This window comes from Atractosteus spatula, chromosome 7, assembly GCF_055471065.1.
Source record: "Atractosteus spatula isolate fAtrSpa1 chromosome 7, fAtrSpa1.hap1, whole genome shotgun sequence".
Taxonomy (NCBI): Eukaryota; Metazoa; Chordata; class Actinopteri; order Semionotiformes; family Lepisosteidae; genus Atractosteus; species Atractosteus spatula.
The window spans coordinates 9,856,874-9,884,237 of NC_142712.1; the positions used below are offsets into that span (position 1 = coordinate 9,856,874).

General features: G+C 37.7%; 1 protein-coding gene and 2 pseudogenes across 1 annotated transcript; all 3 read left to right on the plus strand.

Annotated features, from left to right (window-relative positions):
* Positions 1 to 8,790: 8,790 nt before the first annotated feature.
* LOC148830405 (odorant receptor 131-2 pseudogene) lies at positions 8,791 to 10,758 on the plus strand (annotated as a pseudogene).
* Positions 10,759 to 16,892: 6,134 nt separating this feature from the next.
* Positions 16,893 to 17,495, plus strand: LOC148830406 (odorant receptor 131-2 pseudogene; annotated as a pseudogene).
* An 8,416-nt stretch (positions 17,496 to 25,911) lies between these two features.
* LOC148830407 (odorant receptor 131-2-like) lies at positions 25,912 to 26,871 on the plus strand. The gene has a single exon (XM_088922332.1). It carries the CDS (start codon positions 25,912 to 25,914, stop codon positions 26,869 to 26,871), a length of 960 nt encoding a protein of 319 aa, XP_088778458.1.
* The last annotated feature ends 493 nt before the right edge of the window (positions 26,872 to 27,364 follow it).

Genomic DNA, 27,364 nt, shown 5'->3' on the forward strand with positions numbered 1-27,364 from the left:
TCGTCTAGTACAGTAAGTAAAGCTTATTTTATAGCATTTTGCTATATCTTTCCTTAGACAATATATTTACTAATAAACATAACACACCTTCCTGTTGTGCTTATGAAAGTTTAGCACAATATATTTTCAGGGTATTTGAACAGTTTTCTGACGTTTTTGCTTTGTCTGTACCATGTAATTAGTTTGTCATGTTGTCCATCAGTTTGTATCATAGTTTTGAAAAACTCCTTCTATACATCAGTTCTTTCACTATGGGTTCACTGTGTTTACTGCTTTTACTATAGTACTATAGTGTAATATCAAATTGAAATCTGTTCCTTTGTAGCTTTAATCCATTTTGTATGAAATCAGATTCAGTTAGTGTAAAATGCTTTTCACACCCTTTTCGCAGAATATAAAAATGACAATGTGAGGTACTACTAATATTTAATTGAGAGGTAAAATGCACACTGCAGAATATTATTACACAAATAACACTATAAAAATGTGTAGTACTAAGATCCAATAAAATTTAAACTGCAAACAGATATGGTTTTGGTTTATGGCATTATTGTATATGATCATTTTTTATTGATATCCTCAGGTGTGAACAAGGGCTTAGGTTATTCACATTTTAGTGTTTTAATATGACAGAAAAGGTTTGCCTTTTACACAACTATACAGTTTCCTCTATGTGATGCTGCTGATTGTTCTGTGTTGAATCTGTTGCTCTTCCTTTTTTCTGCATTATTTGATTCACACAATCTGACAGTTCCAAATCTAAATCCTTGTGTTCACATTACCGTCTTGTTCTGAAATTCATTAAATTAAAACTGTCTGGTCTGCAATTGTTTTCCCTCATAGCACTATTTGGACATAATTTCCATTGGTTCTGACAGAGTGCAAGAAAATTTTCCTTTTATATAATATAGAATATGTGTTTAATTTCCATCTGCAAGCAGAATATTCTCAATATGTCAGGGTACTTTCCAAATTCTAGGAAAATTCTAACACAATCTAGGAACCTGATGTAGAGATAATCTCTAAAATGATCTGCTCATAAGATGGATGTAACATGAGAAATCTAATGACAGGAATACATTTCTTTTTAACTGTGTGCCAAAGCAGAACCCAGAAAACACAGGGGGCAAGGCCAAAACACCCGGGAGATGACACACACACAAATTGTGGAGATACCCATTTAAACTTTGGAAAGAAGAAACCACAGACCAGAACTGAACTCAGAATCCAAAAGCTGCAAATCAGCAGTTCTAACCCCTCTCTAAAAGAGTGCCACTCTTCCTTTGTTTCACTATGATTTTTTTAAGTGTGGTTTGCTTTCCCTGTACCGCATTTTATGTATCTATACAGTGTTATGTTGTCCAGAACTGAAGGTTCTCTATGCATATTATTGAATTATTTGTGTTTTAAAAAAAAACACTGATTCATCTTTGTGCTCCTTACCTCCTCTTTCTGTTCCCAGAGATACAGCACTGTTAGCTGCTCTGTACCCTCCCTTACTTTTAATCACACACTCGCTGTCTGGCCTCCTGTCTTCTAATCCATCAGGTACAGCTTTCCTTAAGTATATAACACCGCTGACATATTTGTAGCTTGTGAATAATATGCAGTCCTTGGTCCTATGCAATGCCAAAAAAAAACATGTACATCAATCTCATTTTTTAAATGGGGTCATCCCTTACTCATTTAAAATAAATGTGTACTCATATGAAGCACTGTTGTTTGTTTTCTGAAATGTCTTAGATTTCTTAAATACATTACATTTGGTGTAGATTAGGTTGCCCAGCAGTAAAATAAAAGTCTATACTGTACTGAGGGCTGGAAGCCCATCTAGGGGTCCAACCTACTAGAGCTTATCCTAGTTTCTGTAGTTTTAAGTGGGCTGAGAGTGTGAGACTGTCCCCTGGATGTGACAACAGTCCAAGCAGGATAACATCAAGGTGCAGTTGCTCCTCTGGTTACAGTAATTTAACTGTTGTGCCCATTGCCCATTTGTACAGATGGCTGTTCTGGAGATGAAAGTGTGAAATATTTCAATTTCATTGTTTTTAAATTGGTCCACTTATTTACAGACACACCACATTTATAAGACACACCACATTTCTTCCTTTTAATGATTAGGCATGGTGGCACAATAGTTGAGGCCCTGGGCAGAGTTCCTGGGGTGCTATCTGCAGGGAGTTCAGATGGTCTTTGTTTTGGGGTTCCTTTGGGTGGTCTGATTTCTTCGAATAGCCATTTGTACAGATGGCTGTTCTATAAATTGAAAATGATTCCTTTAGAAATGTGAAATATTTCAACATTTCATTGTTTTTACATCGACTTCCAAATTTATATGTCCTATTGTGTATGGCTTTTGGGATGAAAAACATTTTGTTACTCTTAAATGTTATGTGTGTTTTAGATTAAAGGCAAGAGTGACTCCTCACTTTGTGTTTGTAATAATGTACATGTTTGCACATGTTTGTAATAATGTTTGTAAGAATGGGTATTGCATCATGTGCTCAGTGAATAAAACATTCTGTTACCTTTAATAATGAAATAAAATAACATAGTATATTAATTAAATAAAGAATACATGTGAACAGCACTTGGAAATTAAGTGGATCTCATACATTGAACAATATTTGCAACACAGGAAAAATTGTTCAAAGTATTTTCTCCTGTATACCATATGTTTAATGAAAATCATTTACTGTGTATATGAATATCAACTGAAAATATTAAATTAAGCTTATTTCTCATTTTCTCATGAAAAATAAAATAATTTATAAATGACAAAAAACAATAAAAATAAAATAATAAAATCCAACATCAACTTAACATTGACTCTCATTCATATAAATAGAAACTCAGGGAAATTATTTGAATAGAAGAATATATTCTTATTGTTGGTGTTGTTTTCAATAATTTCTCCAATCTGGTGAAAACCAATCATTTAAAATTTGTGTAAAGAGAGTTTATCATTAGAGGACATTAATATATGGAACATACTGCAGAGATGGCCTGTACCATTACAGCAAAATATGATCAAATGAGAAAAGCTTAGTTCCCGTTTAAGGAATCATTTCAGATGAGTTCAAGCATCCTTATAGAAATTATCTTCCTCCACCTCTTTTCGTTTTATACCCATCCAAAACTATGGCCCAACTTTATATAGTGCACATCTTTATACAGTAAATCTATATTGTTCAAATTTACACTGAAGTGTTTTCAGACAACATAAACAATCCAGATATATACCTATGTACTTCTGTGTTTCTGTTCTTTTTTTCCTCATCTACAGCTGCCTGAGAAGTGAACACTATAGCTGTTCTTGGCCCACAGGCCTCTCTCCTCCTCTGTGTTCCTAGAGACACAGCAGTGTGCCAGATGCTCTGTATCACCTCTTTCTCCCACAATTAAGAGCAGTGTTAACTAAGCACGTATCCTCAGATTTCCTGACAGTTCCTCGTTTTTATGGTTTGCAATAGAGTGGGAAGGATGTTTAACAAAAATATTAAACATCGAATCGGAAAACTGATTTCATTATGAATAAAATGTCTGCATAATAAAGTTATAGTAGCATATTGAGGAAGAGAGTGAGAATGTAAAGGTGATCATGAAGGTCAAAGCTTTCCTTGTTTCAGCCATTATCTCCAGGAGCAGAAATCTGAATGATGCCCACAACGAGAGAGATCTATATGTACAACATAATAAATGTTAGAGAAACCCCTATACAGTATCTTGAGTTCAATTCATTGATCTCCCAAGAAAGATGAAATATCCATGTTTACCATCCTTAAAAAAAGATTCAGCTGTTTAAAGTCACACTGAAAGCAAACAATGTGCTTTTAATGAAGAAGGCTCCACAGCTGAAACACTGTGTTTCATTTCTTTTCTTTTCAGCATGGAATAAACCCCTTACCTGTTCCGATGTGTTGGAACAGCAGCCTGCTGTTCGATCTGTTTCATCGAAATACCATGCCCATTCATAGAAAAAGCTGTCATGGAGATAGACTTGCATGTTTTTGTATCCTTGAGATATTTTGACTTGATTGATTTTTCCTTAGCTTTGCGATGTCTAAAGATGAAATGTTTTTCACCGTTCTAAAATATCATGCTTTTTGCGGATTACATAAAACAATATCCCCAGTTCCAGTGGATATCTGGGAGGAATAGCCTAAAACAGTTCCTTGAAGGTTTCTTATATTAAAAACTAATCTAAGTTGAAAACCATTTATGATTTGCTAATAAATGTAATTACAGTATACATTTATGTTGAAAAATTAAAAAATATAAAAACATTAGGTACATAGAAATTAATACAAAGAGCATAGAAAATAGAATAGTTACAAGTTAGAATTATGGCATTTATCTCAGAAGTACAGTATCAATATACAGCAATTTAGAGAGCAAATCAGCCAATCTAAAACTTTTCTGCATAACTCTCTAATGTCTCAAGCTCACTTTGCAATCTACAAATTGTGCATAGATGTTTAAAAAGTGATTTTACACTGCTATTTAAGAAGAAGCAAACCAAGACACTGTTATGTGAAAGTGTAGTATATTATTTTATATTTAGTCTTTTTTATTATACTAAGATGAAACAGGCTTACAATAAACTGTAAATAAGTTTCACAAAAATGCTATAATATTAAAATTTGCATTTTCATATGATCTTTCACCACCCTAGAGTTCCAAGCTGTACTGCCCCTGTATTACTGAGCTGTAACTTGGAGTGAGTTGATGTTGTGTACTTTTTGACACAGACAGTGTTACACAAATAAAAGCTCTTGCCCCAAATTTCATTTTAACCTTTCATTACATTCATAACTTGCTTACAATCATATTAGATATGTGTAATTTCCTAAATCGATAAAATCACTGTCAGCTCTAATTAAAATGTTTTTAACTGAAATCTCAATTTGTCACAGTGTAGCAGGGCAGGGGATAAGATGCTAGCAGATGCACTGCCTCTCTGCGCAGCAGCCTGGGAACTGTCAGGGCTTTGAGTGGAGTGTCCAGAAAAGCGCTATATAAGTGTAAGCAATTATTATTATTATAACTGTCACTAAAGCAGGCCTGAAGCCACTGGGCCATCTTTTGTGTCTTCCCAGAAACACAGTGTTGCGCTGGCTGCTCTGTGCATCAACATCTCCCTCAGTAAAGTGTGCTGTTAATCAACCACAAGCTCTCTGGCCTTCCTTCACATTGTTAGTTTACAGTATACACAGAAATAAAAGGAGACATTCTGTGCTTTTGCCTCATATCCATTTTTCCATCTCAAACCCGATTGGCTTGAATATACAGCAAAGTAGCAATTTTTTACTTCACAGCCCAAATACGTACAAAGGACACTGTACATACTGAATGCTAATTCGATTAATTATTTATATATTGTTTCAGAAAATGCACACACAGTGTGTAGCACTATAAAATGTAATTGTAAGTGATTGCAATCTGTAGGATTTTGACATTTAGGTCACAAAAATCATTAGATTTACCTCATCCAGTATGTTTAAAAACAGTATGGCATAACAATTTTGTGCATATTAGATACAAACATATTTCCCAAATTATATAAACTTTGGGTTTTAATTTTGTGCACCTGAATGTTATTTTGTGTATGGTCTGTCTATACAGAAACACATGCCTGTATGTATATAGGCAGTTGTAAGTTCAGTGGCTTATCCCCAGCACTGGTATGAAGCAGCAGGAAGTAGTGTGAGTGCAGCTCTGTCAGACTGTAATGAGATCCTTGTCTATGATACCTAATGCACATTTCCACTGAGACCGTGCTCTAGAGAAGAGAAACAAAACACGCTGCTTTGGTGCCAGTTCTGTACTTTAATAATTAATGAGGATTTTAATGAGTAGTGTGGAAATAAATTATACACCTGAGCATTTTTGCAATTATCCGTCCATTACTGAGGAGACGATAACTCTCAGGACAGAGGAACATGGGAAAATGTCAGTTTTATTATTGCAGAGAGCTTAACTGTCTTTCACCCCCCTGGCTCCACCTGGACTGATTATCTCCAAACCAGCTGGACACTGGGCTACAGTTGCATGAGAGCTCCATAATTCAAGTTTTCTGTGGCTTGTGTACATTATTCATTTATCTGCATTCCCACTAAACCTTTAGTTCTTAAAGTGGGTATGGGGATCAGGCCCCTGTCTGGTCATCTTCCAGCTTTTCTGACCTGACCTTTGACCTTCTCTGGTCAATGTTCTGGCACTCAGGAAATCTTGCATCCACTGTCTGCCTGGGTTTCACAGTAACCCAGTTACAAGCAAAGTGAAATATTGCCAACGAAAAAAATGTAGGAAGTGCATACAGCATGTACAGTAAATCTAGACCTGTATCATTGATTTTCTGTTATTATCCTTAATTGCTTGTTATTCCCTTGTTCTATTAAAACAGAATGGGTACACTCTCACTGCTCCAAAAGCACCCAAACATTCTAAACTGTACTGAGCATCATTCTCATGCAAATTCCCAATTTAGAATTTAGTTTGACTGGTCAATCTTGGTCTTAGTCAGCCATAGTCCAGGTTGTTCAGGTTAGGCTTAAATAATTGCAACAACAGTGTTGACCATTGAAACTGGTGAGTTGGTCAAATGGGTCATTGGTCCTTACTCCTGGTTCTGGAGTGCCCTTGGCTCTGCTAATGTTTATTCCAGCTAGGCCTTTAATCAGCTGTGCTAACTGCTAACAGCAATGAATCTGCTTTCTTGTTTTAGCTGTTTTTCTGCTTTCAGAACTTGGCTTAAAAAATACTCTAGTACAATGTTTCTAAGCCTTAGTCCAGGGTAACACCTGGGCCTTCTGTTTTTTGAGGCCTTTTGTAAATTTGCTTTTACCTTTTAATAAGCTGAAAGAGATTTGGAACTGTTGGACAGCATGGTGACACATGGCTGCCACACAGCACGGGGGCCCTGTGTTCCATTTCTGGGGTGCTATTTTCTCCCTTTGTTCGTGTGGATGTCCTCCACATATTATAGTTTCCTGTCACAGTCTGAAGTCACACTGACAGGCTAATTGCTTCTGTATAACTGGCCCTGATGTTTGTGTGTTCATGTCTGTGTGTGCATTGTGATGGAATGATGTCTCATCCAGAGTGTATCCCACTTAGAGCCCGATGCTGGCCAAGCTAGGCTCCAGCATCCCCCAAGCCCCTGTACTGGATAAACTGGTTTAGAAAATGGATCGAAGGATAATCCCTGTGTTTATTAGCGAGTTTCAGGACAGATAAGATGGTTGAAATATAACCAACTGGACTTAAAGAGTAACTGCAGACCAGTTATTAAAATCATGGTAACAAAATTAATTCATTGACATAATAGAAAACTTTTACCAATTCAAATTAAGGACAATAATGAACTTTGTGGAAGTACTGTATAGTCGCCATTGTTTTTGTAAACTCACTCTCGCAAAACCTTTGTTTTTGCAAGAGCGAGAGCTTGACTTTGTCGGCAAAACCTTCTTGAAGATGAGTGTGACATTTCTATCAGATCAAAAGAGGGCCTCACAGATGTGTTCCCTCGTTCTCAATTGCAGACAAATGACAGCATGTCCTGTCTGTATACATGGAAGCGCTGTGAAGACGGTTAAGTCGTACAAATACCTGGGCGTCCACATTGATGACAGACTGGAATGGACCAACAATACCAAGGCCATTTACAAGAAGGGTCAGAGCCGACAATACATGGAACTGGAATGGGCAATTTATTTATTATTCACAACTGTGCTATAGTTACCTACTCTGTGCAATATGCTTGGGAGTGTGCAATATACTGTGTATCACATCTTCCTTGTGTTTGGTATATTCATACTTTTTGCGTGTGTGTGCTTTTTCTTTTTTGTTTGTAATTCTTTATTCAATTTTTTTAAATGTATTTGTATCTGTATCTGGTAATCTGTATTGTATTACTACATTTTTACTTTACTGTGTTGATTGTGCCTGGCTGCTGTAGCACATTAATTTCCAGCATGGGATTAATGGAGTACCTACCTACTGTACCATTGCAGTTTGCCTTTAAGCAGAAGGAAAAATAATTTCTCATTGTGGTTGTTGATTGATATAGTTTCAAGCACCTGATCAGAATTGTTCCCCCGAAACAACAAATTTTATTAACCATTTCCAAAATGCAAAGCAAAACACAGGGACAGCATCCCTGGACACTGTAGGATTACAGCCCTTACTGTTATATAGGTTAAGATCTGAAAGATGAATCCTTGCTGATTTACCTGAACGATGACAGTCTCTTGCTCCAAGACAAGAGGACCGATATCAGATACAATGGCCACACATTATAAAACAGCATTCCTTAAGCTCAGATTCAATTTATAACTGCAACACTGAGACATCAAAGAAAAAGGTTCATTTCTGCAAAAAGTCTTAACAAACATTTAATTTGAATTTGAATGATTTAGGTGGTGTAACCACTGCATTGATTCTTGAGTACTGTTGGGAATAAAAAATGTCATATTACGTCTATGTCATGTGTATGGTTGCTTCTGCTAAACTATATTTGAACTTTTGTGACAAAGTGGCTGAGATATATAGATTTGTAATGGAGCTAGATCACTCATCTGGCCCTGGAGTACGTTGTTTGAAAGAAAGAAACCTGGCTGGAAACTGAAAGGGCTCTCCCCACCATTTTGAACGTCAATACTAGAACAGAAGCACTTTAAAACATTCACATGTAAAATCTGGAAACACCAAAGCATTAAAGTTAGTTTTAAGGTGGTTAAATAGGCTTCCTATTTGAGAGCCAGATTTTAAATTATAGAGTTAAAAAAAATGAATGGATTTTTAAAATTAGTCAAGGTGCTAAATGAGTATCATCATTAAGAATTATCCTTGTTCTCTGGGGAGTTGAGTTTACTAGTCAGTTAGTGCTACAGTATATTTCTTTTTCCAATGGTACATGATACCAGGAGCTTATCTGTTGCCAAGGCTCAGATTTGTCATCAACATCCTTTGAGAAATAGATCTGTTGTTTAGCTTAATACAGTATATAATGGCATTGCATTAAGTATTGTGTCTGAGATCATTGCAAGAAGATTTGTTGAAGGTAATTTGTTTTGCATTTTTTTCCATTCTAAGATTAAAAAACTAAATAGCACTTTCTGATATAATAACACTGGTGAAGGAGGAAGTTTGATGATTTTGCAGGCCTGAATCTTTTACTTGATAAGCAATGTGTTTGAAATTAAGGCCAGTGTTTGTGAGCAATATTTAGCGATGAAGGCTCTTGCTTCTAGCTGTTAAGTTACTATTTTGTATCGGGTTTGATATCTGGAACTGGTTAGAAGGGATTCATTGAAGACAGATTTAAGGACGTTCAAGACACATCACTTTAACTTGTAAATATGCATTCTGTACATAAATGTAAGATATGCATACAATAATTTTTCATTTTAATAGGAAACGCTACATCAATGTCTATATGATATATAAAAAACTAATATTCAAATAAAAATATTTCTTTAGAAGTAAACTTCTCCCAATTTACCTCTATATAGACATGAATAAATGTATTCATCTATTCAGTTTTACTTCTTAGGGTATAAGGGAATATGTTATTTATTCAATTATCCTTTTGTAGCTACTGAAACATCAAAAACCACAGAGCAGAATATCACTGGTAGTCGTCCAGTCACACAGTCCACCGTGAAAGTATTATGAGGGTGGTGATCGTACTGATTCTGGTGATTGCTGTGACAGAAATGTGTCTACACGTGTATATTTTCTACTCTCTGCTGATGTTCTTTTCTTATCCTAGGCAGTTGGACACACAAAAACACAGTCAAAAACACCATGGTAGAGAGCAGTACTATAAACAGTACAGCGGTAAACTCTACTGGATATCCACCCAGTCTGAAAATGTGTATTGTGCAGATACTTGTTGTGGTTTTCCTGTATGTGAACAGTCTCCTGATCGTCACCTTCTTCAAGAAAGAAGCTTTCCGGACGAACATGCGTTATATGTTTTTTGCACACACACTAGTGGTTGACTGCATATTCCTGCTCCTGACCGATTTGGTCCTCCTGTGGAGTTACTACAACATCCTAATAACCGCATGGTCTTGTATTTTACTCTGCTTCATTATGGGAATCCTAACTTACGCCACCCCGCTGACCCTCACTGCCATGTGCTTGGAGCGCTATGTGGCCATCTGTATGCCCCTGAGACACGCGGACATTTCCACGACCAGCAGGGCCATTTCTTCCATCCTAATCATTCTGGCTCTGAGCGCCATACCTTCTTTTGTCATTCTCACCATTCTCTTTTCTTCAGTATCGCTTAGTTTTTACACAGCACGCACAATCTGCACCGTCGAGATAACGATCGTGCACAAGTGGCAATCCTATCTGAGGTCTGCTATAGCGCAGTTCTGTTTTTTCGTCATGGCAATTATCATTGCATTTACCTACCTTAAAATAATGGCAGCAGCCAAAGCCGCATCCTCAGATAACAAGAGGTTGGCTTCCAAAGGCTCTAAGACAGTGATTCTGCACTCCATGCAGTTGCTTCTCTGTCTAACCGAGATGTTGTGCCCATTCATAGAGATGGCTGTGTATGAGGTAAACATGCAGCTATTTCTTGACGTGAGATATTTCAATTATCTTGCTTTTATTTTAGCTCCAAGATGTCTAAGCCCCCTTGTGTATGGTTTAAGAGATAACAAATTCTACCTGGTTTTAAAATATTATGCCTTTTTTGGACTAAATAAAAAAATATCCCCATTCTACATGAAAGACTAAAAGTCTACAGCACCAAAGAAAAACACTGTGATAGTAATGGAAAAGTAACTGTGTTTTGAAGATAAACAATTAAAAAATAGAAAGTATATGTACTATATGTACAAAGGTCAGTGTAATTTATGCAAATTATCATATCTAGCTCAGCCCTGCGATGGACTGGCGTCCTATCCAGGTTGCATCCTGCTTTGTGCTCTTTAATTCCTGGGATTGTCTCTGGCTTCCCTTCGACCCTGAATTGGATGAAGCAACTATAAAATGGATGGATGGATAAATAAGTATTTAAAGCACTACTTCATAGACTAATTAGCTGTTAACACTCCACTGACTCATTGGCTAGCAATAGGAAACCGGTTGAAAAAATTACAGTATTATAACTTTTAAAACTATTGTGCCTACTGAGAAAACTTCATTTTCATATGAATCTATATGAATACATAAGATTATTCATAACATGAATAATAACATAACTGAAATCTCACTGTGAAAGAACACTTAACACTTCTCAATCATTCTGGATTAAGTATTTAAACTGGAGAAAAACGATTTGGTTTTTTTTTTATTGAAACATTGCTGTCTTCTCAAGAGCATAACATCTAGTCATTCTTATTACCTCTGGGAAGAAGGAAATGTCTGGGATATCTGAGCTTCACCTGATTTCTGTGCTGTGTACCATCACCTGCTCCTACAATAAAGTATTCTCTTTAAATATCTCAAGTTTTCTTAATTTTTTTATTTAATCAGATTCTTTGTTGTGCTCTACTTTAATAAAATATTAACTGTATACCATGCTCCTCCTGTAGATGATCCTCTGTAGTTTTGTAAATTCAAAATGAATTGGAAAAAAACATGAACTGTGGGTGGATAATTGTAAAATGAATGTTGCATTTTCGTGAGAAATATCAGGGTGCATCTCTGAAATACTCTTACACTGGCCCCTTTCCATCACGTCTGTGAAAAGCTTATTAAGCTCCTGTTACTTAAGCTGGCCTGTTCCAACAGCCATCCTGTGAAAACTGTAAACATGAAGTGTTGGGAGTTTGGTATATATTAAACAAAAGCTCCAGAACCGTGAGGAGGTGGTGTAACTAGGAGGCAGAAAAGAGAGAATGGATCCTGTGCAGGACTCAGGAGAGAGAGAGAGAGAACACTGAGTTCCAATCCAAATCACAAGGCTGAGAATGCGAGACTGGGCAGAGGCGCGTGCGGAATGCGGAACAGGTGGCCAGTTCAGGCAGGACGGAAGCTCTGCTCTGCAATACTGTACGTTCCCCAGGAAGCTGTAGGAATGTCCTGTGACCCTCACTCACCTGACCTTTTGGGAGCAGACAACTGGTCAGGTGGCAATTTAAAAATGAGGAAGTCGAGACACCCACACCATACCAGGTTCCATGGAGTGATGACGTATTGTAATTTTTTGGAGGTCTCTAATAGGAATTTGAGTTTGGAATCTGGTAAGCAACTTAGCTGTCAGGAAACTAAAGAAGTCCAGTTAGTAGGTCAAAGTAGAGCTCAGGCTGTGGTTTTTTATTATTTCTATCTCGCTTTAGATAAAAGAGCTCCGGTTTCGTACCTATCAGCTGTATTTCTGGCTGTGTCTTACCCAGGCTTGGCCTTTTAAAATATCACACCTCACTCTTAAGAATTTTATATTTTAATGTCACCATCATAAGTAAAAACCTACTTTCTGGCTGCTGGCTTTATTAGTGGCACTTCCTAATTAAAAGAGACAAAGTTTGCAAAGGGGAGGAGAGGCCATTCCAGTCATTTTGCTGGTTTGGTTCTTAATAATTTATGGATCTGAGGCCGTCATCTAGCTGTTTCTCAAAAGCAGGGATGGGTTTGATAACATGGCTTGAGTGGTTTGTCCCAGGCTCCCATAAACCTTTTTTCGAAGTACTGCCTCCTGCTTTCTCGTACATACTCTTTCTTTTGGTTTCCATTGGTGTTCGCTGGTTCATGTTTCACTGTTAATTCTGAAGAAGTCAATAGGGTTGTCCCTATAAAAGAAGTTCCCTCCTAGATTTTGCTGCTCTAGGATAAAAAAGAATCAAGTCTTATAGCCTAACAGTGTAGGACAGTTCTTTGAACCCAGGAATGTATCTGGTTCCTCTTCTCTGGACAGGTTTCAGACTAGAGTTAGAAGGTGGCAGATGGAGACAAGATGGAGGCTCTTGTCAGGACCATGTTTCTCAGAGTTCAATGGAGAATGGTGTAGCACATAACAAAGGTTCACTCTCTTGGATGATTTTGATAACTAACGGGAGGCCTCTGCTTCCTGGTTTTAAATATGTCACCCAACCAATTGTCTTTCTCCAAATGGTCAGGTGACAGAGGACAGCTTGTCATCCCCCACAGATTTTTGAGGAGTGTGGTTCCAACAAGACCTCCCTGTGACAAGCGCACCGCGTTATAACGCGGTATCGCCCGTTTGTTTTGAATGGCTGCATCTGTATATCAACACTTGGCAACATTCATCAGCAAAGAGATATAAAATTTCTCATTCTTTTGTTAATTAAAGTTCAATAAACTTTCAAACTCTTGATTTAGAAAGAGTATTTAGCACATCTATGAATGCTAACCAGCCTGAATCTAAACACAGCACTGACCAGTAGCCATTTGGACAGTCACACTTAAAAGTAATGACTCAATTTCATTACAGAGCACTCGTTAAGTGTAGACATTTTCAAAACATGATATTTTATTGTTTATTTATTTTATACAATCATTAACTCAATAAACAAGATTGATAAATCACACACCACAAAAAATACTATTAATAACATTTTGCTTTCCTATAAAAAATCTACAAAATGTGGCAATAATACTAGTTTGTTTTACACTATGTGAGCTACTGATTTTTAATGTAGCTTTTTTTTGGCATTAAATATTGAAAAATAAACTGTGTTCAGTACTGTGTAGACGTCCCGAATGCAGCAGTACTCTGGACCTATACTGGTAGCGTTGTGGATTTCAGCCCATCCTTAAACATGTTACTTTATCATTATTTCTCCCGTCACTCAGCTGTCTAAAGAGGTAACAGGATTGCTGGGAATAGAATGGACTACATGCCCATGATATACAGTATATGTATGTCTATAACTGTCCATTCTAAACATCTGCATATATTTACTCAGCTAGTGTCTGCAGTTTCATGAATCGACTGCAATGTCGATATCATGGGCTAAGTCTAGGTTATAGCAGTACACTTTATTACAAGATTCCTCACCTTAACTGCTTTAACTTAACTCTTTCAGGTCACAAACACAGTAGTTGCACAGCATGAAAAACGAAAAGCAAACAGTTTCAACACTTCCATGCTTTCCAATATGGTAGTGCAGGGTTGAAAACTAAAGGTACTTTTAAGATGTTAAATGAGTATCATCCTAAGAAATTAACCATTGGTATTGTAGCGTTTTCAGGTTCCCTCAGGACAAAGGACAAGTGGAGACGCGATAGAAAACCAAGCGACTGCTTTATTCTCCTATCGAAACCACACAAAAACCAAACACAGGATATACACACACATGAGGAGACCGACAAAACACGTACACATCATTAGGGTGGTAATTCATTAACAACAGGCTATACACTTATAAGGCTACACAGAACACTAAAACTACTATAACACTATTTACATATGCAGGGTCAGCTGCTGGTCATCGTGCTGACTCTCAGACCCCCCCCCCCCCGGCTACAACTCCCAGCCTGCTCCGTGGTACTATGAGTGCCTAGGTGCGCTTCCTCCCCACCACCGGGCGAGGGCGTTACAGTATGTTTCTATTTCCTATGGCAGTGGTTCTCAAACTGTGGTACGCGTACCTGCAGTGGTACGCGGAGTTGCGCCAGGTGGTACGCCAATGACCCTGGAACTGTGTTGTGTGCGCTGAAAAATCGGGACGGGTTTTCATATTTTGTATTTTAATACGTGTCGAATACGCAGCCTACGTACTACGATACAGTGCGCGCTAATACTTCAGTGGACACAAGAGATACTCTGTTGTAAACACAGGAATGCATAGAAATACGTGCTACGAATGCTGGTAATCTTGTGAGCACAGAAAAGCGTAATAGATAACAGAAAAATATTTAAGAACTGTTCTAAGTTAATTTGAGAATTTGTGTTTCGCTCCCATGCGCATGAAATAAAAACTTTAAATAAATACGGAAATAAAAACGGAAACGCGGAAAAATACAAACTTGCAGATTGCTAAAGCAGGTAAGCCCCACAGTATTTTTGAAGAACCTTATTTACCGTTGGCAAAAGAGCTGACACGTATTATGTGTGGAGAAAAAGCTGCTAAACAGCTCGACCTGCTGCCCCCCCGAAAGACACAGTCACTCATAGAATTATTGAAATGAAGGATTATATCAAAAGTACGCTGATAGAGCACGTTAAGATGAGCAGATGTTTTTCACTGCAATTAGATGAGTCTGTAGTCGATTTGGCCAATTTGCTTGTTTACGTTAGACACGGGTTTGAGGGTACATCCCATGAGGACTTTCTGTTCTGTAAGCCGCTACCAACAGAAACTACAGAAGAGCACATATTTCAGCTTCTGAATGAATTTATCGAAGAGAATGGCATCGACTGGATAAAACGCATCGGAGTTTGTACAGACGGTGCTAGAGCAATGACAAGCCGACACAGCGGTGTAGTTGCACGAATTAGAGAGGTTGCTGCAGAAATGAATGGACGCATTGCAACATCCACCGCGAGACTTTTGCCGTCAAGAAAATGCCTGACGATTTAAAATCTGTTAGACTCTGTTGTGAAGTGTACCAAGGCTCGAAAAATTAATTCACATCTGCTTTGCTCGACTAAACAGGCTCACCCCTCTCACTGAAATGGTGCTTTTTTATTATTTTAATTTGTTGTTGTTACTGTTTTTTTCTGTAAAACACTTTGAGAAGCCACCTTTAAAGGCGCTATATCAAATAAAGTTTATTATTATAATATTTATTATATGTATGTGTGAGTGTGTGTGCACGTGCGCTCATGTTGGTCATTGAGAATTTCTGGGGTTCCTATGAGATGATGACTTGTAGGTGGTACTTGGATGCTTTGGTTAGATTAGGGGTGGTACTTGGTCCAAAAAGTTTGAGAACCACTGTCCTATGGGGTCAGGTTCCATTACAACTCACCAGCAAATACTAAATACCCAAAGATTAATTGGTGCCAAGGCTTGGGTTTGTAAACACATCTTGAATATTCAATACAAGATCCTCAGAGAAAACAGTTTTTAATTTAGTCTGATACAGAATATAAAGGCATCAACATCAACCCACTGTCTTATAAGAATTCTGAGGAATTCTTCTATTCTGAAGAAAGCACACAAGAGCTGAAGGTAATTTTGTATTATTACAATACTATCATTTAAAACTACTCCCAGCCTGTGAAAACATTGTATCATTGCACTGTACACTATTATTATTATAAATTTTTATTTTAAAAATAAGCTTATATTTAAATTTAGTTCACTTTCACTTCACTTTCAGTGTTCCTAACAGTTTATGTCACTAAGAAGCTTTTCTTTTTTTATGGTCTAAGAATTCCAGTACAATTAATTAAATTTCTTTTCTCAAAAATATTTATTAGTTTAAAATTTGGCATTTAAAATATTTAAAATTCAATTTTTAATTTTGGTTCGTGCAAACTCTGTAAATGACCTCATCAATCATGCAAGAAATCTGACTTTTGTTCAGAAACTATTTAAAAGGTGTGGGGGAAAAAACCTTGACATGTACAAAATTCTAATCTTTGCTTCTTTTTTTACAGTAGGCAATAAAATACAATTGAAAACATCATGCTAAACAACAATACGAGCAACACTGCAGCACTGCAGTCTACTGGAGCTGTACTCAATCTGAAAACCGTAATTCTGCAGATAATTATAGGAGTTTTCCTTTATGTGAACTGCCTCATGATCTTCACATTCTTCAAGAAGGAGGCTTTCCGGATGAGCACACGCTACATTTTGTTCGCGCAAATGTTAATCGTTGACTCTATTCTTCTCATCTTGAGTGATTTAGGGATACTGCTGAACGGCTACGTGCTTGTACCTGCGGGGCCTTGTATTATACTTTGTATGCTAATGGGGATTCTCAATATTAGCACTCCACTCACCCTCACTGCAATGTGTTTAGAGCGATACATAGCCATCTGTATGCCTCTGAGGCACGCAGATATTTCGACTCCGAGAAGGGCATTAGCCTGCATTCTGATCATTTTTGCCCTCGGTTCTTTACCTCATTTTATTGTTCTCTTTATTCTTGTTGCGTCAGTGCCAGTTAGCTTTTATAAGGAACGTACGGTCTGCAGCGTCGAGATAATGGTTCGACACAAGTGGCAGTCCTATCTCAAATCCACACTGCATCAGTTCTATTTCTTTGTCATGACAATTACCATTGCTTTCACCTACTTGAAAATACTTGCTACAGCGAAAGCCGCTTCTGCAGACAATAGGAAGTCCGTATTGAGGGGTCGCAGGACGGTGATTCTGCATGCCCTGCAGCTTCTCCTCTGTTTAATTGAAATGTGGTGTCCTTTCGTAGAAGCGGCCGTGTTTGAGATTGACGTTGGTTTATTTGTCAACCTGAGGTATTTCAATTTCATTGCCTTCATTTTGTCTCCAAGATGCCTAAGTCCACTTGTTTACGGTTTGAGGGATGAAAAGTTCTTCCTGGCTTTAAAATATTACACCTCTTTTGGACTAAACAAAAAAATCTCCACAGTGTGACTACATTTTTAATCAAGATATTTTAAATATTTGAAGCAAGAAAAAATACAATTATGTTTAAAATAAAAAGTGTTTTAAAACTTGGTTAAAAAGCATGTATTAAATATGATTATATGAAAAAAACCGACAGGAACTGTATAGATACTGTAATTAGGCATAAGTAAGTTCCATTTTAGTTAAGAACATTTTATTAAGTGTTAGTCTGTCAATATGTGTGTCTAATATATTGTTTATTACATTAGAGGTACATTTAAGTCATACTATATATACTCTGGAAGTATTCCAGAGTCTTCCCTAATTTTAATAACTGTAACCTCAAAACTATAGATGAGCATTCTCTAGTTTATAATTCCATTGGTGTTACATATTACAACTGCAGTATTAAAACGGAACAAAACACTGAAATTAAGTTGGACTGCACCCACAGCCTAAGAACATTGTTCATTTCTGTGTATGGACATGTGGTTACTGCACAGTATAAGATATGCTTAGGCTTGGAAATGTTTGCTCATGTTAACATTGTGTAGAAATTCTTATACAGTTCAACCAAAAGAGTCTTGTCTAGAGACCATTTAGTCTTGACCGGAGGAGACATCTGGAACATCTAAGCACATGCCAGTCTTCAAATGGCATTTTATCTTGAAGTCGCCTTGAAATAGTGTTTGGTACAGTGGTTCCCACTCCTGGTCCTATTGAATCACACACCCTGCTGGTTTGTGTTCCAGCAGTTCAGTTACACAATCAAACCCTTCACTGACTTCATAATAATATGATTAATTTGAACTGTTTGTTCCTTGCTCTTAAACATGTTGGAGCTTTAACCATCGTATTTTGTAAGTGAAGTAAAATCCCAGCCTTGTGACTAGAAACAAAATGTAAATATTCCAAATGAAGTAACTTCTTAGATCCATTAAGTCTTCAATGATCTAATGAAGGCGGGATTGAATGGAAACCAGCAGGCGTGTGGGTCACCAGGACTGGAAACCACTGGAGTAGAATCGTCTTGAAGAGCTTTGGTTTTTCTCTTTGGCTACAATAATGTTCCACTGTCTGTGTGAAGTTTGTACAGTATGTTGTCCCTGTGTTCCCATGGGTCTTCAACCAGGTGCTCCATCCCATCCGGGGTGTACCCCACCTCGCGTGTGTTGCTTGTTGGGATAGGCTCCGGCTCCCCCATGACCCTGAATTGGAAGAAGCGGTTTGAAAATGGATACATGTTTGCTTTAATTTTGAGCCTCTTCTTATCTCACAATATGGTGGTGAAGAAGGTGGGCTGTTAGAGAGCCACAACAGTTGCACAGCTTTCTTCTCTACAGCTGCCCGAGAAGTGAACATTAAAACATTTGGACACTCATGCTTCTCATCTCCTCTCTCTTCCCAAAAACATTCTTGCCTTTTACCATAACCTTCTGCCACAAATATTCATGATTTTAACCTGTCCAAACTGTTGTCTCTTGATCTCACAAGCTGTCAAAACTACTGTAATACATCAGAAGATATTACCCTAATAAACCTACAATGTATTTTATGAAAGACACGTTTGTGTTGTGTGATTTTCTTGTAGCATCCTCCTTGTTATATATCATGTAAGGTGTACTCTGCCTGATTGTTCACCCAGCTAAATAATTTAGCCAAACAACAAAAACATTGAGAAAAGATCCTCAAGTATGAGGGAGGAGGTGAACAGGTGAACACGATTGTGTCTCACTGTCACTGGAGAAAGGGCACATCACACAGCCACCGTTAATACTATGGTAATATTACACCCTACTGCAGTGCTGAGTGGGTCAAATATTGGTATGAATTACTATCTTTGAAACATTCAGATACCTACAAAGAAATAGAAATGGGAAAAAACAAAGAGCAACATATATTGTCCAAGAGCAAAAGAAGTAAAGTTCTGCTGTTAATGTCAGTGTGTGTGTCTTGCCCTCCTCCTCTGCAATAACAGCGTTGATAAAAGCAACTGACTTAAATATGTTCTAATCTAACTTTTCTTCAGACTGTCACGGATGTTGGAAGGGTATGCCGTGGAATGACAAAGAGAGCAGTAGAGACCCTATGCATAGAGGCAAAAGGGGCAACACAGAGGTTAGCCTGGGCTCACGGGGTCAGATGATGTCAGATAAAAACCTATGTCCTCAGGCAGCAGAAGAGACGACCTGGTGCTAGGCGGGTCTCAAGACATCCGGACCCTCAATGCTGAGCGAGGAGCAAAGGGTGACCCAGAAATATATAGCCCCACACAAAGACACACCTGAAGGACAAGCAAAGCACAGGGAAACTAGGAACTAGTTGAACTAGTTGAGAAGGAGCACCCTCTAGAAGTAGAGGGTGTGACGGAGACTCCTAACTTTTTTGTATCACTCATAAAATTATTAGTCCAGTGTGTACCCCGTCTTGCACAAGCTGTTTGCCAGGATGGGCTCCAGCTCCCCACGACCCTGAATCAAAAGGAGTGGTTAGAAAATGGATGGATGGATAAAATAATTTGTTTTTTCAGAATTCATGCAATTAAAATTCAGTTCTGGTTTAAATGTTATTTCAGAAGGATGTTTCTGTGAAGTTCTCACTTTATTACTGTAGAAGTTCCAAATATCAATAGCTAAAACGCTGCCCTCTGAATTCTACTTAAGGACTAAAACAAAATAGCAGGTGAATGAGTAACAGTATGTCACAGTAAGCATCATACTTTTTCTGCAAAACAGCTGCAAAATCATTTAGGTGTAACACAGCCCTTGTCTCTGCAACTGCAGAAAGGTAAACATTTAAAGAGGTCTAGGCCCAATGTGTCCTCCAGGCCTCTCTTCTCTTGCTCTGTGTTATCATACAATATTGGAGTCATCCCATGTCTCCTGTGTATCAGTTCATCATACATTGGACAATAATGAAACCATGTTGCTTCCGTAAATTTTCCTGCCCATTTGAAATGTGAAGGAAATGCAAGTGAATCAGTCGGTATCGAACATTTCAATACTGTATATATATTCTCCTCTTTAATAACAGGGAAGGATGCCTTATTTCCAGTTTTAAGAGTTTATATAGGGGTGTTTTTTATGTACTATTTTTATGTACAACATGCCCATTGATAGACAGAGATAAAATGCATTGTCTTTCAGGTAAGGACACTAAAAAAGGTATTTGTTGATGTTCGTTTCAAACAGCATTTTTGTTTGGCAGTGCAGGTGTCCTAACCTTGGAGTTACTGCCACATCTGTAGATGCAAGTGAATTATTATATGGCTATTGTTGTGGGAAATCCTTCATCCAAGGAGCAGGACACATCAGTTGTTTTATTAAGCTCAATAATGACATCAACGCGCGTCGGGTCTGCCCCGCAGGACAGACAAACCGCAAGGGTTTCCCAGCTCTTATATACAGTATGATCTCAGGAAGTTGTTTTGCTTCACAGCTTCATGTGTATTCGTCTTGCCCTTTGATATGTAGTGTGAGTAGACCTGCTAAGTCCTGTCCCAAATCCTGTCCTTTGATGTGTAGCTGTCTTTGTTGGAGCTGCTTAAGATATGTTAAGGCAGCCGATACATTACACAATGTGCTTGAATTAAATTGTTGTGTTGAATGCAGATAAATTATATATATATATTTTCCATCAATAATATATATATATATGTATGTTTTATGTTCTACTTCAGCTATTAATCCAATCATGCCAATATCCTTAAATAGGATTGAAATCCTATTTACTGTGCCACCTGCCATGCCTAGATCTCCTTTAAAAAAAGACTCTTCTATTTTAATAAAGGCTTTGTTCCTGGATTAACTATGTAAATAAGATGCAAAATGGAAAAAGCTAATAATCATAAAACAACAGTTTAAGCTTAACAGTGTTGACATACTAATTCAGTGCATAGCAGTCACTCAGAGACATTGTCAAACAAAATAGCAAGCAAGGCACCTTATTTCAGCACTGAACTCAATGCTCCACAACTGCAGTTAATAATTAATGATACCCTAATGACTGAACAGGGGACTATTTACTAAACCTTTAACCATGCACCAATTCAAACTTGTCTCCCAGTCCCAGCTGACAGCCCAGGGGCTATGTAAGCTGCAACCTGCATTTCATCACCCAGGGTGCTCTTCAGTGGCACCTCACAAACTCTTTCACTGGTAGCACGAAAAGTTCAAAGAGTCTCCGAAGTGAATTAATTACACAGTCCTAAACACATTCAGAATGTTGGGGTTTTATGCTAAGCACTTTAAAAGACAAGGTGTTCACCATCTTTAGGCTAACAGAGTGAATTTTGTAATATGTCTATGTCAGTGTCTTGTCTGTAATTGCACCGTTCACCAGGAGAAACAATATTTCGCTCCACTGTATCCTTGAATATGGCTGGCATGACAAATAAACTTGAACTTGAACTGTTTGTCTTTAATTATTAATCACCCTCACCTGTCAGCTCTTCTTGATGTCTTCATTAAAGGCTCAGGGAGATAAGGGCTTGTTCACATTAGCTCAGCAATGTCCACTAAGTCCATTATGTCTGCAGGAACACAAAGTGAGTCAACAGCTCTCTCGTTTGGTAGCAGCTGGATAAACTGAAAGGTATTCTATTCCTTCCAAAACTGATTATACTAGTATTTGTTTAGAGGAAGGCAAAGAAAAACTGCATTCTGGTGTCTTTACTTTTTTCCTAAACGCATTTTGATTTCTAAATAATAATTTAATGAATCATTGAAACAGAGGTTGAGGGTGCTCAGAGCCTCACAGAATTTATGATCGGACTAGGCATTTCTTTTAGAAAATATTTACCAAATTTACTAATATATCACACAAGATCAATTGCAACATGTACCAAAAATATAAAAATACACAAAAAAGCTCAGATAAATTGAAGGAACTGGATCATTGTATAAATTGAGGCTCACTTTACCTCTTTCTACATCATTTATTTATACAAACATGAATTATTGAGATTCCTTCAGGCTACGCAGGTATTTGCTGTGAAATCCAAACGTAAATGACCAAGTGCTTTGCTTTACAAATATCTTAATTTTAAAAATAAATTTGATTAGTCATCTGTTATTAACAAGATCAGTCTGCATTAACATTATGATTTGTTCAATCTAGGCATTTCAGAGGATAAATATAACCCATCAGACATTTTCAAGTCTTAAATAAACATTTTGTTTCAGTGTGTTATACCTCCAAAACTGACTTTAATAAGAAGAACAAACACCTAAAACATAAAATATCTATTTTGTAATCATTAGGTTTAACATTGCTATACTGTAGAACAGTTATCAATTTAGATATTGTCTTCTGGTTTATGGTCTGGCACTTTTCTAAATTCTTCTTTTAAACCTTCAGGCTGTTTTATGTGGTTTGTCAACAAGTACAGTACCAATTTCTGACTTTATAAATACACTTCATTCCGGTATATTTGCTAAAATATAACCAACTAGACTTAAACATAAGGAATAAAGTAACACTCACTGTGGGATGATAAATTGTCATTCCCAAATGTGACTTTTAATCAGAAATTGATGTCCTATTAACAGCTATTACAGTCAGAAGTAAGCAAACTTAATTACCAGCTTGAGGAGACACTGCATAAAGATCTGTGTTCTGAAGTTCTTAGAAATAACATATTCTAATTCAAAGACCAAGAAACAAGAACTAAATCAGTAAGCAGATCTTTTATAGACACTAATTAGAATCAGGGATTAAGAGCCCAAGTTCCGACAAAAAACAGTGGTTCCCCAGAACCAAAACTGAGATTCACTGCTGGAAGGAAGGTTTGTGAAAGAGATTGCAGCGGATGGACTCAGGACAGGGCTCGACTCCAACAGCAGGGACTGTAACCACAGGAGGACGGCCCCAGCATTGTCTTTCCTTCCTATCTAACCAAAACTAGACTTGGAGACAAACAGGGTACAAGAGAACATTGTAGAGGTACAGTGTAGAGGGACTCATTGTTTAGGACACCAGGGTCTGGAAGAGATGCCTAATAACCACCAAAGGAACTACAGTATACTGAGGACAGAACTGCTGGATGGCAGCTGGGACATTTGTTCTGGAAACTGGGGTCGATGGGGGGCTTGAACTGGTCTGAAATGTGTGCCCCTTGGAGAGAGTTTGTGTCATGAGTTCTGGATGTTGGACAGACAGGGTGTTGTAACTGAGAATAAAAAGGCCACCTAAGCAATACTATGTTGTCTGGTCTGTGGGTTCACTGGTGGTTCTGGGAGATAAAAAGAATCTGGAAGAGAAGAGAAGAGGGATCACCCTTTGTAATTACTCGGTGGTGTAGTCAGCACAAAGAAAAAATTAGGGGTCACCATTCCATGACATATTCTCGTATGCCACAAAACTGTAGCCACAAGTGTCTTGGAGCATTACATCATTGTACTCTCTAACCTGCTGTTAGCAAGAGATTCAGTGCATAGCAGCGACTGAAAAACATTGTTTGCCAAAGAAAACAACAAGCAAGGTACCTAATTCAGCAGTGGACTCACTCTGCACAACTGTGGTTAATAATTAATGATGTACTAATGACTGAGCAGGGGAATTCAGGCAAAACTTTTAACCATGCACTTGAGCTTTTCAGCCCTCTCTCCCTTCTACCGACTTGCGTAAGTCTGCTGCACAGGGAGAAAGTCTTCCACAATCCCCCCCTGCATTTCATCACCCAGGGTGCTCTCCAGCGGCACCTCGCAAACTCTTTCAACTGCTGGATGAAAACTCCGTGGAAGAGCGCACTTCTTTTCACAGGTTCTAACGATGTCCAGAAATTCAAAGTTAATGACATTATACAATTCAAAAGGCATGCCATTCCTCTGTTTATAAGCAAACACAGACATATCAGATTTGGAAATACCCTTTCCAGCAGACGGTATCATGCAGTAGGATGCATTCACGCAGTGTTACTCAGTGGAGTTCCCTTAGAACAAACTTTTATTGACTCAGCAACACAGATTGGTATTCAAAATTTCACTTTGCTTTTAGGGTAGCTTTAACTATATAGATTCATACTAATTTATACAAGCTATAAAGAGAAGAGGGTAATGTAAATATGCTATAACTATATATTGCAGAGTAATTTGTTTTTTAGCTACCAAAAAAGGCATGTTATTTCATCCTGGCTTTTACAAACCAAACATTACAGAACATTCTAGAACTGACTTGGACATAATCTGTCTGATCGGAAGGAAGTGTTGCTGTGTTCTAAAGGCAAAGCCTATTATTTTGAAACTGTGTGAAGGACCATGACCTTTGCCCTTTTCAGCTAAGATATCCCCTCCATATGTATACAGCGAGGTTCTTAGGATTTCCTTCTCAGTGTGCCCTAATTTGTCTTCTGGTGTGCACACTTAATATTATTTTTTAACATTGGAGAAAAAATATTTGTATTTTACTAAACATATAAAAGGCCTTTTTCCCATTCCAGATTGTCTGCATAAAGGCATTCATTTGATTTTGGAAACTGAGCCTATAAATGGTTGTGATTTTGAATAAATGTGGAGGGCTTGCAGACTTCTCTTCCCTACATTTCTATTTATATTCTCGCTCAGAGCTCACAAAGACGTATCTCATGACCGCAAATGGAGAAAAAAGACAAAAATCTAAAATTATTTGGTACAGAGAGACTTTATTGTAAATCTTCATTCTAATATAACTGAAAAGGCCAGTAGACTATTTACTAGGGTCTTCAAATTAAATTAAAAGATTCCCAAGACTCAGGGCACATCAATCTTCTAAGTGTGAGACAAACAAGAATCCCCTCTCATTTGCCTCTATCTTTAGCTGTTTCAAGTCACTCCAATTACCACTTTCTTCCCTAGACTGCAGCCAATGGGACAGATCACCCACTCTGCTTTCCAGGGCTCTGTTTGTCTTTAATTATTAATCACCCTCACCTGTCACATCACTGCCATGGCTACTCACGATGCTGAGCACATTAAGTCAGTGATGACAACTAAATCACGTGTTCATCTCCACTATGTCTGGAGAACCACAGAGTGAGTCGTCAGCTCTTCTCGTTGATTGCAGCTGGATGAACTGAAAGGTACTGACCTCCTTACAAATATTCTTATACCAGTATTGTCTTAGAGTAACCCAAATAATAAAATATATTCAGAGGTTTATATTTCACTGTTTTATAAATGTATTTTACTTCTTAATAGTTTAATTAAATGTTAAAATAGGGTTTTTTCGTGCTGGGTACATTGTCTTTCTATAGAGAATAAATTGGTATGTATTAATTGGTTTTATAAATTCAATATATTGCACTTTTTACAAAGGTGATAAAATAAAATTTGTAGGTCTCTTGTTTCAGTCTAAAATAATGCACTAATAGTGACTAACAGTTGTTGGTAGCATTTCCAGAGAAGCATAAAATGTGTGATTAAAAAATAAAAGCCATTTTCTGTTTCTTTTAACAGGGAAACTTCCTATGGAGCTGACAAATATTTCATTAGTGAACAACTTAGTGCACCAACAAGAAATCAGGATAGAAATTAACTGGGTGGTTGGAATAAAAGGGACTCTAGCTGTGTCTGCATGTTTTTTCTTCATCTATGTGAACGGCATCATGCTGTTCACCCTGAGGAGCAAAAGCACCTTCAGAGAGTCTTCCCGCTACATCCTGTTTGCCCACATGCTCTTCAACGACTCCGTCCAGCTGCTGACCAATGTCCTGTTGTACATCTTCGCAACAGCGTATCTGTACCTAGTTAGGGCTGTGTGTGCCATTATTTTGATTATGTCTAGTACTACTCGTTACAACTCCCCACTGAACCTTGCTCTCATGTCTCTTGAGCGCTACATAGCCATCTGCTTCCCTCTGAGACACAGTGAAATAGCGACTCCTAAACGGACTTGCATTGCCATAGGGATAGTTTGGATTCTTGGCTCTATAAACCACATAATAGAAGTATTAGTTCTGCTAAAAACTGAGCCCACACTTTTCCTAATTCCTATGTTTTGCACACGTGAAAAGCTGTTCATGTCTAAATGGCAGGCAGACATGTATCAAGGATTCAACGCTTTCTATTTTGTAGCAGTAGGAGTCATTCTCCTTTACACATATGTGGCAATAATGTTGGAGGCCAGGTCAGTCTCCTCTGACAGAGCTTCAGCAACAAAGGCCAGGAATACAGTGCTGCTGCACGCAGTTCAGCTGAGTCTGTGCCTCACGTCCTCCCTGTATAGTGTGATAGAGGCCTTGTTAGCAAGGATGACTGTGTCTGTCTTCATTCACCTGCGGTACCTCAACTTTGTGGTTCTTCTCATCCTTCCCAAATGTTTAAGTCCACTTATATACGGTCTGAGAGATGAGAGCTTCCGTCCACTTTTTAAATATTATTTTATGTGTGGTTCTAAGAAAGTAAAACCTGTTTTGGTTAAGTTTTAAAATAAAATTCCAAATGTTAGGCCTTTAGTTTGATTTTTTTTAAATTTAAATGGAACAAAAAGTGAACAATAATAATCCAAAACATCTGGATTTATCTTGAACTTTCACAATTTCTGATTGGTGTATTCTGCCTTTAACTAGAAAAAGGTTAGTGCAGGTTAAGTTTCTCATCATCATATTGGTAGAAAATGCAGAACTAAATTGCTAGAAATAATGCAATTAAAACACTTTTTAGTCAGTTTGTAAAACATGTTCATGTGAAGAAAAGCACACGTTTTAAAAGCTGAAATAATATTCGCTGTTATTTTTGTTTCAAATTAATACCTGTTGGTTTTTACAAACGTATTAATTATACATGCAACCTGAGAAAACAGCCATCCATCCATTTTCTAATGAAGCAGGAGCCTTTTATGGCAAGCAATGGGCACAAGGCAGGATACCCCCCTGGAAAGAAAGTTTAAGTTTTTACCAAGAAAGCTGTAAAGAACATGAA